Below are 20,206 nucleotides of genomic sequence, written 5' to 3'. Positions count from 1 at the left end.
AAAGAACCGGTTGGGTTTAGTAAAAGAAGAAAGCTACGGTTGGGTTTAGGAAACGTGACACGCGGGTTGGGTTTAGGAAAAAAAGAACCAGTTTGGTTTAGGAAAAGAAGAACAGGGTTAGGTTTAGTAAAAAAAGAAAGCGACGGTTGAGTTTAGGAAACGTGACACACGGGACACGATCCCCGGTCTCCTGGGTGAAAGTCTTGTGTTTGACCCATCCACCACCCCGACCAACCTCCCTACGCGGATTTTCGCCCTACTCGCTATGGCGTCAATTCACACGCAATCGCAAGGTAATGTAAGTCAATGAAGGCCAAACGGCGTTGATAAACACGCTAAAAAGCCAGTATGCGTACAGATAACATGCCAAAAATGGCATACGAATTGGCGTGTCATACATACACCACTTCATGAGATCAGTCTGGATTTGTTAGAAAAATATCCAGCTGTTTAATGGCATAATGGATGGACTGTGGCTGTACAGTAGGTGAATGTACAGTAGGTGTGCATGTTTGTAATTGTTTTGTTTTTGTTTGTTTTTTATTAAATTTTTTATTAGGAACACATTGGTGTACATAATACAGCACAACAAATATGCATCTTTTTCTGATTTAAAGAAGAAAAAATAATAATATATACGTAGAAAAGAATGGAATGACATACTTAAACATAATTTGAAAATCCAGAGAAAATAAATGAGTGAAAGGAAAAAGAAAAATTCTAAAAAAAAGAAAAAGAAAAAAGAAAGAAAAAAGAACTTGGTTATACAAGTGGACACAATAGTTAAAATAGTGAAAAGGCGCAGACAGACCTGCCAACATGTACGCATTTTTCGTACTCTGCACGCATTTTGACCCTTAACCGGCAATTTCCACTGGATGCGGAACGTCTGCGGAACGTCGACGGAGTCATTAGGTTTCCATTAAAGTCAATGTGTGTATTTCCACTGACTGCAGAACGTCTGCGTCCCTACTCCGTCCCAGTTCCGTCAGTCCGCAGCCCTCCGGAGCAGATACGCAGAGCTTCTATTTTTGACGGACGACGGAGAGCTCCGCAGCAATTCAGCACAATTCAGATTGTGCGGGACAGGAAGTCGAGCACAGAAACAAAATAAAACATCCGGATACTTTTCCAAATAAAATACACCGTGCTCACAGCAGGTCATATTTCCCTGCACTACACCTTGAAAACACAGCACAGAGTTGTTTCCCCTCTACTCCTCTGGATGGAAACAAACTGTTGTTGGTTTTGTGGTTCTGTTTATAGAAACTACATCCTGTTATATCGCACGAACATACGTGAATTCGCGAGATCTCGTGGTCGGCTGGCCGCAGCCGTTACGCAACAAATCCGGACCTGGTGGGTATTGACGGACGGCGGAGCACGCAGCCGTTCCGCAGTGGAGCCGGTCCGCAGACGTTCCGCATCCTGTGGAAATCCACGGTAAGTACGCTTGTACGATTCGCTCCTCTCTAGGTACGCATTTTGTTGCATCTTTCATTTCGCCGGTTTCAGTTTCTATGCAGTTTTCATCTATGACGTTGATTCTGCCGCTGAGCCACAGCGTGTAAGTGGAGTGAAAAGCTTTCGGCCAATCAGAGCGCTGTATTTTAACCCTCCGCCCACCTGCTCCTCCTAGTCAAATGCTTCGCGCGTTTAATTCAATTCAGTGCCTCAAGCAAGCCATGCTGTCCGGATAAATGTAGGCTTGCATGCCATGGCTGAACCGCCTCAAAAAAAGGTTCGGAAACCACAGCGATTTCTTGACAGCTATCGGGAGAGATGGCCTTGCCTCCACATGTCCAGGCTACCTCATCACGCGTTCTGCACCGTGTGCAAGACAGACATCGATATCATTCACGAAGGGGCAACAGGTAACGAACGCAGTCCCACACTCATACTGAGTCGGGTATGGCTGCAGCCTGCAGACCTCCTGTCTCATGTCTCCCATGCCCGCTAACTTAACCGTGACTTCATTTAGAAAATAATTCACAATTTCGTAGGCTATTCTGAACGTCTGAATTTACAGTCGTATTCTGAACATCTGAGTTTACCGTTGGACAGGCCCAGGCATGAGACGGGAGGAGCATGAGACAGGAGGCTACAAGCCATGCACTCTTGCAAATACTCCCCCACCCACCCCCCGAAACATAATGATAATGATAAAACATGTTCATAGTGTCAATAGGCTAGCCTGTCAGACCCGCCATCCTTCCCATTAGTTGGGGGAAGTTAGAAAAGTGGTGGAATGGCCAGAAAACTAGAAGGTTTTAGACAGGCCAGGTGCTGATTAACGTAAGATAAAGGTAACAGTTAGGCTATTTTTTAGCCTAATTGAATTCATGAACATAAATAATGACCTTGACATCATAACAGGGAGTCCAGCTGGGACGAGCTCAGTTAATGATACATAGCATACAGTAGGGCTATTTGCTAGGCCAATGTGATGGCAACTGACATAATGCAATTGTCACCCATGTCAACCTTTTAAAAGCCTATCTGAAAATATCTGACCTATGTTATTTATTAGCCTATAATCATGTCTCTGCCAGGCTTCAATGTTGTGCTTTTTTAGTAGTTGCTTTAGGCCTATTTAAAGTTGTTTTATGAGTAAATCATTACTTAGACTACTTCATTTCCCTTCAGTAATCAGAATCAGAATCAGAAAGGGCTTTATTGCCAAGTACGTTGCACATACGAGGAATTTGTCATGGTGTTGTTGGAGCATGTCACACATACAAATATAAGAAGGATAAAAAGATATAAACAATATAAGTATAAACATATACACACAATACGTATTAATAACGATAAAATAAATTTAAATAAATAGTAAAATAAGTTAAACAGTAGTGAAAAGGGACGCTACAGCAGAGTAGGTACAGTGGCATGAGGAGCCAGAGGTGGGGTGTGGAGAGAGTCAGGATGGATTCCGAGCCTTGTTTAGAAGGCTAGTGGCGGAGGGGAAAAAACTGTTTATGTGGCGTGAGGTTTTGGTCCTGATGGACCTCAGCCTCCTGCCAGAGGGGAGTGACTCAAAGAGCTTGTGTCTGGGGTGGGAGGGGTCAGCCACAATCTTTCCAGCACGCTTCAGAGTCCTGGTGGCGTATAGGTCCTGGAGCGGCGGCAGATTGCAGCCAATCACCTTCTCAGCTGACCAAATGACACGCTGCAGCCTGCCCTTGTCCTTGGCAGTGGCAGCAGCGTACCAGATGGTGATGGAGGATGTGAGGATGGACTCAATGATGGCTGTGTAGAAGTACACCATCATTGTCTTTGGCAGGTTGAATTTCTTCAGCTGCCGCAGGAAGTACATCCTCTGTTGTGTTTTCTTGACTAGGGAGCTGATGTTCAGCTCCCACTTGAGGTCCTGGGAGATGGTAGTTCCCAGGAAGCGGAAAGACTCCACAGTGTCGATTGTGGAGCCACAGAGGGTGATGGGGGCAGGTGGGGCTGGGTTCTTTCTGAAGTCCACAACCATCTCCACTGTCTTTAGAGTGTTGAGCTCTAGGTTGTTTTGCTTGCACCAGGTCACCAGGTGGTCAGCCTCCCACCTGTAGGCGGACTCGTCTCCATCAGAGATGATGATGGAGATGAGAGCTGGGAGAGTTTCTCCTGAAGCAGAGCCGGGATGATGGTATTGAAGGCAGAGCTGAAGTCCACAAACAGGATCCTGGCGTAGGTTCCTGCGGAGTCCAGGTGCCGGAGGATGTAGTGGAGGGCCAGGTTGACTGCATCATCTACAGACCTATTGGCTCTGTAGGCAAACTGCAAGGGGTCCAGGAGGGGGTCGGTGATGGCTTTGAGGTGTGAAAGCACAAGGCGCTCAAAGGACTTCATAACCACAGAGGTCAGGGCGACGGGTCTGAAGTCATTAAGTCCTGTGGTCCTTGGCTTCTTGGGGACAGGGATTATGGTTGAGGTCTTGAAGCAGGCTGGCACGTGACATGTCTCCAGTGAGGTGTTAAAAATGTCTGTGAACACTGGAGACAGCTGGTCAGCGCAGTGCTTCAAGCTGGATGGGGAGACAGCATCCGGTCCAGCAGCTTTCCTGGGATTCTGTCTCCTAAAGAGTCTGTTGACGTCCCTCTCGTGAATGGAGAGGGTCGTCACTGAGGTGGGAGGGGGGGTGGAGGTGGAGGGGACCTTTAAGGAGGGCATTGGTGGGGGGGCCCAGGACCCTGCTTAGGTGGGCAAGGTGGAGGTGATGCACAGTGGCTGTAGCTGTAGGGAGGTGTCATGGGGGATGGTGTCAGGACTGTCCTTTTGTCTTTCAAATCGACAGTAGAACTCGTTCAGGTCGTTGGCTAGGTGTCGGTCATTGAAGGAGTGGGGGGTTTTAGGCTTGTAGTTGGTGATCTGCCTAAGTCCTTTCCAGACAGTCGCAGAGTCATTAGCTGAGAACTGGCGTTGGAGCTTCTCAGAGTACCGATGTTTAGCCTCCTTCACTGCCTTGCTAAATTTGTACTTTGACTCTTTAAATCTGTCTTTGTCCCCACTCCTGAACGAGTCTTCCTTAGCCAGCCTTAACCTTCTGAGTTTGGCTGTGAACCAGGGTTTGTCATTGTTGTAACTCACCCTGGTGCTTGCTGGAACACAGCAGTCCTCACAGAAGCTGATGTATGACGTCACAGCCTCTGTGTACTCATCCAGACTGTTGGTAGCAGTCCTGAACACATCCCAGTCAGTACAATCCAAACACGACTGGAGATCCTCCACAGCTACACTGGTCCACTTCCTTGATGTCCTCGCTACAGGTTTGCAGAGCTTTAGTTTCTGCCTGTAGGTGGGGATCAGGTGGACCATGACGTGGTCAGAGTGTCCCAGTGCAGCACGGGGGACGGCGTGATAAGCATCCCTGACTGTGGTGTAACAGTGATCCAGAATGTTCTCCTCTCTGGTCGGGCATTTAATATGTTGTCTATATTTAGGAAGTTCATGAGTGAGGTTCCCTTTATTAAAGTCACCAAGGACAATAACTAGGGAGTCCGGGTTGGTCCGCTCCACACACAGTATCTGGTCGGCAAGCATGCGCTGAGCGTCCTGCACGTTGGCCTGCGGTGAGATGTAAACACCGACCAGAATGAATGAATGGAACTCATGGGGTGAATAAAAAGGTTTACAGTTTATGATGAAATACTCCAGGTCAGGAGAACAATGCTGCTGGATCACTGTCACGTCGTTGCACCAACCGCTGTTGATGTAGAAACAGATTCCTCCACCTTTAGTTTTGCCGGAGAGGTCCGTGTCTCTGTCCGCTCTGAAAAGCTGGAAGCCTGCCAGCTGCAGCGCAGAGTCCGGTATTATTCCACAGAGCCACGTCTCCGTGAAGCACAAAACAGCAGATGAAGAAAAGTCCCTGTTTCCCCCCAACAGCAGTTGTAATTCCTCCACTTTGTTGGGCAGAGAGCGCACGTTAGAGAGGAATATTCCAGGTAACGGTGTACGTGATCCTCGCTGGCGGAGACGCACCAGCGCACCGGCCCGTTTCCCTCTCCTCCGGCGTTTCGCTGCGTGAGCAAAGGTGAGCGCACCTTTGACCAGAATGTCCAAAATTTCCAGTGAAGGGAGAAGAAAAGTGGGAAATAAGTCTGATGGTGTTGTTCCCCTGAAGTTCACGAGCTCTTCACTTGTGAATGAGATACAGGTACCATCGCAAGAAACAAAGTTAAAACACAAAACAAAACAAAACAGAGCGCTCCAACACACCGTGTCGCCATTCTGCGGCGCCATCTTGATTTGGGATCAGAAGAAGGCTATGTGTTAACCTGGTCTGACTCATCTTTAACACAGAAGTACTTAGGCCTATTTATTAGCTCACTCCACCTCCTATTGGCTAGACTAACAAAAATATATGGGCACAAAATATTGGACAGAATATAAGAAAACATTTGTGTAGTTTCACTACACCTACAGCCAGGTGGGTGGGCAACGGTGGAACATACATTGGCGGTGGGCTGTCGGTGGGTGTACTCATAACATTTCTTCAAGGTTGGCAGGTCTGCGCAGATGTGCTTCTCCATTGTTGTCTAATTACTTTTTCCCATATTTCTGAGTGTAGAGTGAATTTTCCTTTTCCCATTTATCTTTTATATAAATTGTGTCCTCTCCACTTAACTCATTCAACTTGTTATACAATTTTGAGATATTCCTGCGACCTGGGTCTGACTTGTAACTCATTAAGAAGACCTTCAGAATACCTGAATTTGTCTTATCTATGTCTGCCTTATTTATCACTTTCTCAGTATAATGTCTAAGTTGCAAAAACCTGTACAAGTCTAGATTTGTTAAGCCATAGTGGAGTTTTAAATCCTGAAAATTTCTTAGTGCTCCATCTTTGTGGAGGTCACTATATTTTACCAGACCGTTTTCAGCCCATTTTTTAAATCTTGTGTCTGTACTTATGGGTATGAAATCTGAATCATAAGCTATCTATCTCATCATAAGGTATGGCTCCTGGGATCTGTGATCTTTTTAGTACAAAATTTTGAGTGATGACATCCATGGATTGGAAACCCGCACACGTTTAATTAAGGCAGTATCACCTATCACAGCTTGAAGAGGAATATCACTGGATATACTGCATTCTATTTCCTATTCTATTTCATTTTCTTCCACTTTGCTGTGTAGGATGGATTGCATACTGTATATCAACCAGAATTTTTATCTGTGTTTTTTTTTTATATATATTTGGGAGGGAGAGACCTCCATTTTCCTTGGATAGCTGAAGCATCTTAAACCTTATCTGAGGTTTCTTCCCCTGCCAAATAAATCTAGAAATTACTCTATCCAGATCCTCGGTGGAGGCAGGAATTTCCAGTTTTTCTCTTTTCCATGGATGTGACCATCATTGTGGAATTATTTTCAGCCCCCTCTGCTATACCATGAATCTGTATGTTCTCCCTTCTTGACCGACCCTCCTCATCCGTGAGCCTGGCCTCCAGTTTCTCCTGTAGTTTCAGCATCTCTAACACCACATCTTCCACCACGTGCACTCTCTCTTCTGCTTCAGAGATCCATTTTTCGGCCTCATCGACTCTGCTGTTGGTTCTTTTAATGTCCTCTTTAATTTCTTGGAGAGGGCCGCCGTTTTCCTGGTGAAAGTCTCTCAGTTCTTGAAGTATCGTTTGTAAATCAGCCATGAAGTCAGTTACCTGTTGCGATGATTCCTCAGGTTCAATATGGCAGCCGCCAACGATAGCTGTTTTGTCCGTGGACTTTTCTTCGACTGCTGGAGCCTGTTTTTCACCTGAACGGCGGTATTCCGTCTCCCTTTCATAACATCAACGCCTAATCAATATCACATATTTCTTTTAATGTTTTAAGCCTCTGAAAGACAGCATTATATTGCCAGGGTCTGGGAGCTCCGAAGTTACGCTGCTAACAGGCAGAAGTCATGTTTGTAATTGTCTAAACATGAAGTTACAGTTTAGCTTATGGCAGCATACACATATGTTGGTTTGAATGCCTGTGCAGTTGTTGAAAACTCAATTACGTTTAGGTGCTTGATCCTATAGCCGGCTCTGGCGAGTTTTTCAACCCTGAGAGTAGAATAACATTTACATCATCATCTTTAACTGAAGTGCTTTTTTGTTACAGTGCTAAACCTTTTCAACAGTCGGTGATTTGTAGGCTTTTAGTGATAGCTTGCAGACAAATGCTGCAGCTTTTGTGTTTGTATGTGCACACATGTCTGTGTGTGTTTGTCCTCTATTTGTGGTAATTATATTTGACCTGGCCAATTGGCACCTGTGGCTAACAGCACCACTCTGTCCTCCACCCAGCCCCTATTTCTCTATCTCGCTCTGTTAGCGAAGTGATTTATTTTGGCCACAGCGGCGTGCTAGCTTAGCTGCAATGTTGCATCCATCAGGGCTTTTCATTTTCTCCTTTCACTGAGGGAAGAAAAGAAGTCAATGCTGCCAAATACAGAATGAAACTACTGGTCTCACTCAGAACAGTAGCATTGTGCCACCTCCTACAAAAAGCCAACTTAGAAAGTGCAGTACTTTTCTTTCAAAACATTTGTCAAAACTGAAGGTGTAAGACAAGCTGTTTTTGACTGTTTTCGCAGTTGTTTTCGCAGTTGGTGGTAAACAGAAAGAGAAAAGAGCATGAGAAAGAAAAAGATAAGAAAAATATGGAAACAGAAATAACTACAAGGAGAAAACGCTGAATAAATGAGGAGGATAATGTCGGGGAGGATGAAACGGAACAAATCAAGCTTTCTGTAGCGGTTCTATTCCTGCAGCCAAACCACCGCTCAAACATCTGCTTACATAAACATTACGTTTTATTACAAGATGTACAATTGTCCTGCTGGTGATTGTAACATTCCTGCCTGAGAAGCTTTGGTTCAATTTGCTGAGTGTGTATGAGTATGTGGTTGTATGTGTGTGATTAACAAGTGACCTGGCAGCAGACATGAGGCCAAGGCAGTTCAGCCTGCCTGAAGCAGGAGTTTAAAACAACATAAGGAAACCAATTAAGGTGGTCATCAGGGAAAACCACTGACCATTAGCATCTGTGCTACAGTGTGTGTGTGTGTGTGTGTGTGTGTGTGTGTGTGTGTGTGTGTGTGTGTGTGTGTGTGTGTGTGTGTGTGTGTGTGTGGCTGCTTGTTAAAACCAGTGTATACTTTAGCATCGGTCCCTATAGGACCCCTATACAGTGGTGTGGACTTCCCTGTCTGTCTCTGTGTGAGGGGAGCTTACAGGCCGGTCCCCAGCAAACCCAATTTACTGTCGGCTGTGGCTGCCAGCCTGTCAGCAGGCCTCTGGAGCTGCTAAGCCTGTATGACCAATCCGAGGAGCACTTCACCAGCCAAGTACTGAAAGAGAAAGGGAGAGATGGTGTCCACACAGTGGATGTATTTATTACTGCTCCAGAATGCTGTTACTTTTATTAAAGGCTTTGTTCTGGCTGCAGCTCAGTGTAATAATTTTGCTCTCTGTCTATTTCTCTCTCCACGTTCCTGTCTATATTGCTTTTTCGCTCTCCTCTTTCTCTCAGCCCTGATTTGGACCTGCTCTGTGTCTGCTCTGTGTCTTCACCTCCAGCTCGTCATCTTTCAAATCCCTTGATGCTGACAAATTCAAACTACTCTGCTCCCTTTTTTGGGGGGAAATTTGTAACATGAGCAATAGATAAAACCAAGCAACAAGCTATGATAGCCAGTTTGGACACTTTGGATCAGCAAAATACCTGGATTTGCTAAGCTCAGAGGATAATGAATCTCTTATCGAACGTAGTAACCTTTTCTGTAAGCAAAGAGAGAATGTGCAAAACTTCCAGGTTGAATTTCCTTTTTTTTTAGCCAGTATTGATTGTTGCTTTCATTGGCTGAAATGACAAACGTCACTGGCAGCAGATTATATAAGCTGTAGCTAATAGACGTTTATTTTGTGAGTAAATTGATAAAAAGACCAAAACATTTGGCTGTGCTGGATAATGATGTCTGTATTTGACCTAGGGATGTAACGGTTTGAAAATTTGTGAAGTTGGATGTGGTTCTGAAATATAAGCAAATAATAATGCACATTAATAAGCATCTGACTTAGCATCTGACTTACTATGAACATTATTTACCAAAACTAAATAGTATAGCCACCAGCATATAACAAGAAACAATACTAAGAATTACATTAATTTCTCTGTAATAATTAACATAAATGTAACATATTGCTCAGTAACACAAACTGAGGATAAGCCACATCTATTACAGCACACATATCCATAACAGAGCAAAAAGTGTAATACACCTTTAATAGCTAAACATGTGGCTCCACAGGCTAGTCTGTTTACTGGTGATTGCATGTTGCTACCAAATTGCCCTAACACAACCTGAATATCAACATGTGGCTGCACAAGTAATATTAAACGATCTGCACATCTATCAGCTATGCAATAAGAAACACAGCAACAGCAATATTATCAAGGCGATATATATATATATATATAATAATATATCTCTCTCTCTCCAAGTAAATGTCCGACGTAAATGTAACACGGGCTAAATTTATCCACATCGTAGCTTATTGAAATATGAATAAACATAGCTTTAACGTTTACACAGATAACGAGGCAGTAAAACCCATGACAGTTTAGCAAGCTACAGAATAGTTTTAACTTACGTTCTGGGCTACACACAAGACTTCAACAAGTCCGACAATGGGAAAGGAATGATAAAGAAACAAAGTCTGTTTACAGCTGTTCTGTCCCCTTTTCCTGTCTGAGCGTGAGTAATTGGCAGGAGATCAAAGCGATGACTCTTGTTTTCGATGACTCACTGATTGGTCAATCATCTCAGGAGAGCAAGTGTTACTATGGCCTTTTTTACAAGGCTGATAAATAGGGGTGCACGATTCAGAAAATGTCACGATTCGATTCGATATAGATTTTTAGGCTCAAGATTCGATTCAAAATCAATTTTCGATTCAAAAACGATTCTCGATTAAAAAAACAATTCACAGTATGTAAATGTAGTTACTTTTCCCATTTGATTGCAGTAGACATTCAATAAAAAAAAAAATATTATTAAAAAATATGAATCGATTTTTGGAATTCTATGAATAGATTTTGAATCGGTAGAGCTTGAATCGCGATTCGAATGTGAATCGATTTTTTTGCACACACCTACTGATAAATGTCCTGAGCGCTGTCATCTCCTCCTTACGCCATGATTCCAACTTCAAGAAACGCACTGTAGGCTACGCAGTGCGGCCACGCGGCAACTTGACTCAGATGAAGCTGGGAACACGCGGTTTCCACACCGTGGTAATCCACCGTGATAATAATTATATTTTAAATGAAAACGGTAATTGTTATCAACATTTGTACCGTGGTTTACCGTTACACTGGTAATGGTTACATCCCTAATTTGACCAAATATTGTTTGTAAGGAAAATAAATGCCACTCTGAAACACAACTCTACAGAGCTCCCAAAGTCCTGAAAGATGTTTTATCTTGTGTGGTAGTGGTAGTCTTAGTTTAAAACAATCCAGCTGATGTGTCACCACAGTTTCAGTCGTTGGAATTGAAGAAGTTAATGTACAACATATCCATGACTTTAGCTAATTATTATCAGGACCTCTTCATTATTTGGCTAAAGTAATTTGTAAAAAAAAATATGGTTTGTAAATAAGCTACACCTGTTATTGTAATGTGTCAGATAGATGTAGTCAACATTTCAGATCTTACACAGGTTGTGAACATTAAATAGGCTGCCAAAACTGTAGTGCTTCAGTCTTTTCAAACAATAGTTTATTACATATCTCCATTGAATCTCATAACTTTAATTGGTTATAAATGTTGAAAGATAGTCAATAAGGGGTTCAAAAAAGAGTGTCGCCCTGCAAAGCAGATTCAGTACTGGGTTTAGATGATTTGACTAAATTAATATAATTATATCAAACTCCTGCAGTGCTTTTCACTGCTGTTCACAATTTCACCTCTCTTGCTTTTTGTTCTCTTGGATCTCTTGTCTTGTGTTATCTCTGTCCACATTTTTATTGTCTAATCTCTGTCAGTTTCGTGTATTTTTCTGTCTCTCTATTTCTCCTTTTACCATCTTCCTGCCTATCTGCCATCTATTTCCTTGCTTTTGAATATATTTATATTTTCTTATCCTCTCTCTCTCTCTCTCTCTCTCTCTCTCTCTCTCTCTCTCTCTCTCTCTCTCTCTCTCTCTCTCTCTTTCTTAATAATAATAATATATTTTATTTGTAAAGCACCTTTCTATTCACAAAGCACCAGAAAATCTTGTAGCCTGTCTATGCCTCCCATCGTTTCTCGGTGATGATGCAGCTCCTTTTTATTCAGTAGGGGCTAAAATTTACATTGGAGAACAGCAGGCATTTTTGGCAGACAGCCATCTCACTTTTGTTTTCCTGATTTTTTTCTGGACCCGGCACCATCAGTCTTCAGGCTGGCTCCAACTGGGCCTAATTGGATTTATTAGCGCTGAGTGCTAGCAGGAGTTCTCTGTGTTTCTGATTCATCATCAGCAGACTTCCTAAATGGCCAACTCAGCCCAGCACAGCGGGGAAAAAAGCCCCAGGGATGGGCTCTCTCCCCTGGAGAGAGGATGAGGACTGAGAGCCTGTCACTGGTGGTCTCCTGAGAGCGGCTGCAAGAAATACCATCGCTTATGTGGAGAGATGGAGAGAGGCCGGCGTATGCAGACATATGTTTAACTGAGTCAGACCCTCCAGACAGCCTTTGCTAATGTATTTCCAGAGTGTCAACGCTACAGCTAATAATGGCTGATTCCAATCCATAATTTATCAGTTCTGGTGATCATATTTGCAATTATACACTGACGGCCTGCCATTAAAGGCGAGGTGAACTATTGTTTTAATGTCTAGTTGTTAAAGGGCCTGTAATAAAAGGAGACACTGGTTTTTACAGCATTCACAAACTATTTAAAATGCCAATTACACCCCCACATAGAGAATCTGGCAGATTTATCTTCCAATGCTACTCTACTAGACATATTGTTATATAGGCTTGTGGGTTTTGCCGCTTGTCTGTTTAAAATTTAACCGGCCATCTTCCATGGCTTCTCTATTTTGATATAGTGTGCCACTGGGCATGCACACTGCTGAATTAAATATCAGCCTGTTCCCTGCAGACTTGTCAAAACGATGCTCTCACACATAATGGCACACCCACAGTACAAAGACACACCCACTACACAGTGTACACAGACGGGGGGGTATTTAGAAAATACACTTGATTATGTACACTCTCTCTCTCTTGCTCACACACACACACACACACACACACACACACACACACACTCTCTATCTCTCATACAGTTTAGATCCCTCACATTCCTGTGTTATCTGCACACTCAGCTTCCTGTCCGAGCTGACATCCCTCTGCACTGTCTGTTACAGAAATTAGTTTTTTTATTCCCATCACACTGCCCACGCTGCCTCTAATTGACTTTTACAGCGGTCCTGTTTTTGGAAAACAGCGTGCCGTCACAACAGAAAGGCACTGAGAGTGCTTGGCTGGTGTTTTATGCAGCTGCAGAAAGTTCAGAGTAGGAGCTAAACGCCTTGGTATGCCTTTTTTCTCTCCAATAGTAAATCCTTATTTATTAAATGGCCTTAGGTGAAGGAAATTATTGGAGAAAATACTGAGACTTCAAACCTGCACTGTGTCCCAATTCGTCATATTATATCAGCAGAATAATTTATGTATTCTATATACTGTATGTCATACTATGCAGTTTTTGCAGTTCGTATAAAAGAAATCAATGTACTTGATTGATGATGCAATGTGTATTGGTGTCAATCCAACTGCCACTGTTGATTAAACTTAACAAAGACAGAGCAAAATGTTTTGTCAAAGATTCAATACCTTTTTTGTTTTTCAAGATTTTTCTTTAGCTGTCTCACCATCATCTGCAATTTTATTTAATGTGTTGCATTGTCCATCTAATGCAACGTTTGGCCATACAGTGCAGTATAGTACAGATCTGAGACAAAGTATTAGCATACCTTGTGTTTTAGGTGTCTGTGCTACATGTGCCTGCAGCTGTGTGCATATCTTACCCCACATCATTAACCCCTATCCTCACCTGCACTGCAATCAATTTCTCAGCATTTCTTTCCAGTTCATACATTTTCTTCTGGTCTTTAGAGCTTACACCATGAACGGCATTAGTCGTACTCCTCTTTTTTCATATTTTGATCAGCATTTTTTCTTAATTACTGCAAACAGGGTGAATCCAGGACTAACCCATTCTTTCCCTGAGGTCAGAAGCCTTCCAGTCTGCCTGTCGGCACACTTTACCCAGAGCTAATTAGGCCTCAAATTTTTCCCACCTCTCCCTTTCATCCAACATTATATATTCCATCCTTGCACACATTAATTGTTCCGCTTAGCTGATCTGTGTGTGTGTGTGTGTGTGTGTGTGTGTGTGTGTGTGTGTGTGTGTGTGTGTGTGTGTGTGTGTGTGTGTGCGTGTGTTGTTGTTATTTAACTATATTCGTGGGGTCCAAAAACCGGGAATACAGTATACTTGTTGGGTCCGGACAGCTTTGTGGGGCCAAAATGCTGGACTCCACAAGTTTAAAGGGCTGTTTGAGGGTTAAGACTTGGTTTTAGGATTAGGGTTAGAATTAGGTTATGGTTAGGGTGAGGGTAAGGGTTAAGGTTAGGCATTTAGTTGTGATGGTTAGGGTAAGGGGTTAGGGAATGCATTATGTCAATGACGGGTCCCCACAAAGATAGTGCCATGCACTATGTGTGTGTGTGTGTGTGTGTGTGTGTGTGTGTGTGGGTGTGTGGGTATGGACCTTGAATGAAAATGGCAACACACTCCTCCCTCCGCCATTTCAAATGAACTATTGTGTTCACTGAACTGTGAATTTGTGGCTGACCTCATTATGATTATTGTTTCATCTGTATCGGAGATTGCATCTGGCATTGCTGTAATAGTGTTGCTTAATTAAAGAAGGTTAGCGGTGAATGAAGGAAGTCATCCTCTTCCATATGTGTCACAGATCACCAGAGAACATGGCCTCTCTTCTTTTCCCTCCTTTGCTTGTTGCTCTTTGTCTGTGGGGTCACCTCTGATGTGCTGGCTGAGCAGTAATGTCTTTATTGGATCTAAGCCAACCTTGGGTTCACCACGGGGCCCCAGACCTGGCACAGAGAGCTGTATCAACACTTGGAGATTCCTCAACCTCCAGGCTAAAACACTACAGGGCTCTTCAAATAAACCGGGAAAGTATATGTGCCAGGAAAGAAAAAACACAACAACAAGAAGAATCACTCCTTTCAGTTGAATGCAGAGAGAGGAGGAAGGACTCTTACAATGCTGTGTGAAGGAGTGGAGAAGAAGAGGCAGTAGGATCAGAGTGAGGGAGGATAGTTAAAGAAAGAGAGACAAAAGGCAGATATCAAGGAGAGGAAGGGAGACAGAAAGTGAAGGGGAGTCTTTGAGAGAGATATGGGTTATTCGGTTGATGCCTTTTTCCTGCGTTCCTGAGGCATCCAGATCAGCTCTGGCAGCTTAGCTTAGTCATTAACAGCTTTAGATTTAATTATCCATCATTAAGCCTCTGTTTTACTGGAGGAGCTTACAAATATTTAATCTGTTTGGGTGATGCACCGTGTATATTGTTTGTGTGAGAATAGAGGGAGGCACATGGCACAGAAAAGTCTGGTTCTGTCATTTTTTTGTTTTTTATATTGCATGTACAGTATGGTATAGTACAGTAGGTCTGTGTTTAGATATGTCTTCATCATAGACAGTGGTGCCCTGGCTTTGACTTTACAGTATTTATAACTTTTTTTATGAATTCTTTGCGTGATTAATTTTATGCATTTCTATTTTTTTATTATAACACTAAATCCACTTTTTTTTAGTTCTATACATACAGTCATTTATTTTACTTTCAATTGATTCTATTTCTTGTGTCCATTGCAATGGCAATTCTTTGGCTTTTTTCTCAAGAAACTTTTGTGAATTTTGTATCTAGGATCTGTGAAAACGTTGATTTGTACTCAACGCTTAATACGTAACTCTTATATGAAGTTCTTTGTTCTGTTCTTCACTGTTCTTTGTTTTGATAGCCGGTCCGACCGCATAAACGTAGGTATTTAACGTATTGGGGAACGGTCTGTGAGTGGAGACAGTCCCAGCCTGCTCTTTTTCAGTATTTCAAGGACAGCCCCTTTAAAACTGGGCGTAAAGTTGTACTTAGATATTTCTTGAACAAGTTTATTTATTTTTGCTATTTAAGGGTGATTGTTACATCTGTCCAGGGAAAACAGATAGCAAATGTGCTAGTCAGACAAAAAGTCTATTTTACGTTATGTTCTTAATGTGCACTGTCTTAATTAAACAATTAAACTACTTACTTTGCTGATAACGCAGTCTTCCTCCCTCCTCCTCTCTCCTGTCCCCTGCAGGCTGTGCTTGGAGGCGAGGGATCCCTACTGTGGCTGGGACTTCAGGCAGCGCAGATGCACCACACTGGAGGACAGCTCCAACATGAGCCAGTGGAAGCAGAACATCACTGTTTGTCCGGTAAGAGTAACGTTACTGCAGCACTTACTGTAAGAAGGGCTAACACGGCGTCACATCTGTCATGGGACCCGTAAGACCCGGGCGCCCCGATGATGTAATCGTTCACATCTCCTAGTGGTTGGTATCATCCATGACTAACTACGTCTGTGTGTGTCAGACAGGATATAGGAGTAGTAGAAGAAGGAAGGAAGGTGAATTGGACTGAAGTGAAATGGATTAGATTGCACTAAGATCAACTGGATTGAATTTGGCTAAAGTGAAGTGAATTGCAGTAAATGTATTCCCCTTTAATCCTCTGAAAACTCTCTCTCCATCTTAGAAGTAAAAGTCCTGTCTGGCAGCACAACTCTAAAACTACTTGTACTATAAACTCTGAGCGCTGAGTGTCGAATGGTTGAGTTAGCCCCAGCTCACGTTTGCTGACGTTTGTTTTCCAGCTGCGTAACCAAACCACCAATGGTGGCTTCGGGACCTGGGCGCCATGGCAACCCTGCAACAATGATGATGGTGTGGATGGTGTGAGCTCCTGTTTGTGTCGCTCCAGGTCTTGTGACAGCCCTGCCCCTCGATGTGGAGGCAAAAACTGTGAGGGCCCCAGCATTGAAGTCTCCAACTGCTCGAGGTAGGGAAAGAAAAATATTTTTACAACAATAATCAATTGATTCTTCATGCGTTTAATCGCAGGCCTATGGTATTAAGAAATAATAATATGACGACTACAATTTAACTATGAATGCGCTAGTTGGAAATATGTTTTCAATCAATGAAAAAAAGGACAATAAGACAATTATTGTATTTGCTTACAAGGAGGAAAGACTCAATGTTATTCTAAAGGCTGATGGCAGAACTACGAGTAAAAACTTAGAAAGTTGGAAATCTTGGTGTTATGAAACCAGTTTTCATGTCACCTCAAGACAGTACCTATATCTGCCTTTTTATTATGTAAAACAAAAAAAACAGAACTAAAAGTATTACGTCCACACAAGATTTAGAGAAACTCATTCATTACCTTATCTCCAGCATGGTAAATTATCTTTAACAGTCTCTTGTCCTGTCTTCCTAAAAATGATAATTAGAACACTGCAGCACATTCAGAAATACCAGGGAACCACGAGAACAGAGCACATTAAATCCTGTTCTTAAATCTTTACACTCCCAGTTAGTTAAATGATTTATAAACTTGCAACATCACTTTAAAATCTATTCTTTAGCATCCTCGGGGCAAAATACATTTCTTTTAAACTGTATTTCTCATCTGTTCTTGTTTTTGTCTATTTGTATTTTATTATGTTTTATTTTACTTTTTAAATTGATTTTATTTTTCTCTTTATTGTGTTTTAACTGTTACTCTGATGCAACAAAATAACATGCTTTGTCTAAAACAAAGCTGAAGCTGTGGATTTACTATATTTTAGCTTAAAATCTACAGTAGATCATAAATAAAAACATAGTGCACATTTAGGTTGGGTGAGTGATGGCTCAGTACACTTGAAATTGTCAAGTTACACATTATTATAATGCTATGATTGAGCACATAAAGCCTGTCATTTTGCAAATGAGAACTCATCACATAATTTCTAATTTCTTAAACTGCTATTGTAACAGCAATCAATGACTTTGAAACATCCACCTCAGGGCTCAATTTACGCTCTGACAGAACATGACAAAGATCATGAACGTGAGGGATTTTATTAGAAAATGTATGTGACATCGAGGTGACACCTCTCCTTGGCTCTGTCTGCAGGGGAATTGGCCAATCAGCCTTACAGAGAGCAGAGCACAGACAAAGAGCTTAGGCACCTTCATCCCACCGGATAGCTATGCCAGATTTAATCCTTGGTGTCGAAATTGAATTGTGCTTTTGCAGAAAGTGGCAATTAAATCATGAGAAGTGCTACCCAGGAACATAGCACTTAAGCAAATTGAATGAATGTTTCCCAGTCAGAATGGGCTCCCTGTGTGTGTGTGTGTTTGCATTTCTGTTTCCAGAAGCTCAGAATCAGAGTAATGATTAGAGTAAGCTAAAAGGCGCTTTTTTTCTTCTCTTTAGCATTGGAGAACATCCTGTGAAAGAATAACACTAAAAGCACTGGTGAATAATTATGGAGGTTTTGGAACCAATATGAAATAGGTTGCTAATACTTTTCCATGTGTCTGTTGCCATAGAAATGGAGGTTGGACGCCCTGGTCGTCATGGGGACAGTGCAGCACGACCTGTGGTACGGGCTTCGAGCTTCGCCAGCGTTCTTGTAACAACCCCTCACCCAGACATGGTGGCCGTGTGTGTGTGGGGCCGAGCAGGGAAGAGAGGTGAGGATAAGTATTTCATAAAGTTACTTTCCACACTTTGATTCTCTGAAGACTGCAATGATTCAAATGCATTTTTCCAATCGAATAATGAACTCGATAGAATCTTACAATAGAATCTCCCTCCTCATATTCAACCTATCAGTACTATGGTATGATGGTCACTTGAGACTTGAATGCTTTAGCTTTAATATCTCTTTAGACCAAGGATCACCAACACGGTGCCCGTGGGCACCAGGTAGCCCCCAAGGACCACATGAGTAGCCCTCAGGCCTGTTCTAAAAATGAAAATTGAATATTGATATTATCTGTTTCCCACCTTGTTAAGTCATTGTTGATAATTATTGATAATGAGAAATCATTAACGTGATCAGTGTCTTCACATAGATGACTATCATTAATCATTAATAATCATATATAACTGAAGGCAAACTGAGCAAATTTGTTATTTCAGAAGAGTGTATCAAACTGGTAGCCCTTCGTATGACTCAGTACCCATGAAGTAGCTCTCAGTTTCAAAAAGGTTGGTTTAGACAATCAAGTTCTGAGTAGGTCAAGTCTAATTCAAGTCTCAATTCATCATTTTTTGTGACTTAAGTCTACAACTTTCACTGCTATTGTATTATTGTTACAATCAATCCTCTCAAACTCCGCCACCTCCTCTCCCACCACTGCCATTTCCATAGGTTCTGCAATGAAGGGGTGTCCTGTCCTCAGCCTATCTTCTGGTCCCCGTGGGGTTCCTGGACCAAGTGCAGCACCGCGTGCGGGGGAGGCGTTCACTCCAGGGTCCGCACCTGTGAGAATGGCAACAGCTGCCCAGGATGTGCACTGGTAGGAAACATACAAATACACACCCAGATAAACAAACAAAGACAGAAGAACATCTGTCAAGCTCAGTAGAATCCATCTCTTTGCCTCCGACAGAACTTGTAGACTTGTAAGCCAACATTTGGCTTTGTAAGAAAATGTTAATCTATATGTGTTGATACTCTGTGTTGGAGGCACTTTAACAAAGTGACGGTAAATAATTATAAAGGTGAGCAGATAATGACAGCAGAGATAAATACAGACAGATTTCAGCTTTTCTCTCCTGACAGTGAATGGCTCAGCTGGTGTCAGCACAGTGATAACATGTCCACATTTAGCCTAGTTGTTTACAAAATAAAGGTCTTTTAAATGTCAATGAAGTCAGTGACGTCAAAAACAAAATGTCACTTTTTATTTTGAAAAATACAAAATGTTTTTGTCACTGTGTGATGATTGAGAGTCTCTGGGGACCACCTGGAGTTCAGTTTTCAACAGAAAAAGAAAAATGTCTATTTCAGTATCTCCATACACAGTACAAATAGTTGTGCATTTTATATTAACAGAACAGGAAACACCATTGTTTGCCATGTTACCTAGAGTCAGATTGGTATAAAATGTATCTCATTTTGAAGATTGATGTAAAAAATCCACCTCAATCAACACCTTGAGACAAATATCTCTAAAACTAATGGGACAGAGTTCCATCAAACTCCTCAATGATATATTCTATTTATCCTAGTGACCCCTGGATCTTCCCTCTACCACCACCATTAGTCCAAATGTCCATATGTACACAACAAATATAAAAATCTAGAAGACAAATTACCAGAGGATGAGCCCTTTAGATTTTAATAACCCCATGGCCTTTTCTCAAGTACCACCCCTAAAACAAACATTGCTAGTAAGCAAAATAATCAGCACACTGTTCTTTAATCAAAGATTTGTATCTAGAATCTTCTAGCAGGGCTTTACACATTTAGTCTTAGTTTAAAAGTATGAACTAGAAAATGCATTTCCTGCAGAAAATGCTTGTGAATGCT

At 42.2% G+C, this 20,206-nt stretch overlaps 1 protein-coding gene and 1 long non-coding RNA gene across 8 annotated transcripts in view; one reads left to right on the top strand and one right to left on the bottom strand.

The window, feature by feature from the left end:
• Positions 1-20,206, top strand: part of sema5ba (sema domain, seven thrombospondin repeats (type 1 and type 1-like), transmembrane domain (TM) and short cytoplasmic domain, (semaphorin) 5Ba) — a 198,142-nt gene that overhangs the window by 148,548 nt on the left and 29,388 nt on the right. For all 7 annotated transcript variants that reach the window (XR_004109298.2, XM_031324031.2, XM_031323963.2 and 4 more), the window contains 4 exons: positions 15,932-16,049; positions 16,487-16,671; positions 18,216-18,359; positions 19,043-19,190. Coding sequence is in view for 6 of the 7 variants with exons in the window: in XM_031324031.2 (XP_031179891.1) it covers positions 15,932-16,049; positions 16,487-16,671; positions 18,216-18,359; positions 19,043-19,190 (595 nt within the window). In the remaining variant the exon portion in view is untranslated. The remainder of the gene's footprint in view (positions 1-15,931; positions 16,050-16,486; positions 16,672-18,215; positions 18,360-19,042; positions 19,191-20,206) is intronic.
• LOC118495624 lies at positions 10,678-19,221 on the bottom strand. Its single transcript, XR_004898108.1, has 3 exons — positions 19,210-19,221; positions 14,701-14,707; positions 10,678-10,733 (listed from the first exon to the last, which is right to left on the bottom strand). It is a non-coding gene; the product is annotated as an uncharacterized LOC118495624 (long non-coding RNA).

This window comes from Sander lucioperca, chromosome 8, assembly GCF_008315115.2.
Source record: "Sander lucioperca isolate FBNREF2018 chromosome 8, SLUC_FBN_1.2, whole genome shotgun sequence".
In the NCBI taxonomy this organism is placed as follows: domain Eukaryota; kingdom Metazoa; phylum Chordata; class Actinopteri; order Perciformes; family Percidae; genus Sander; species Sander lucioperca.
This window is presented reverse-complemented; position numbering and strand designations above follow the sequence as displayed.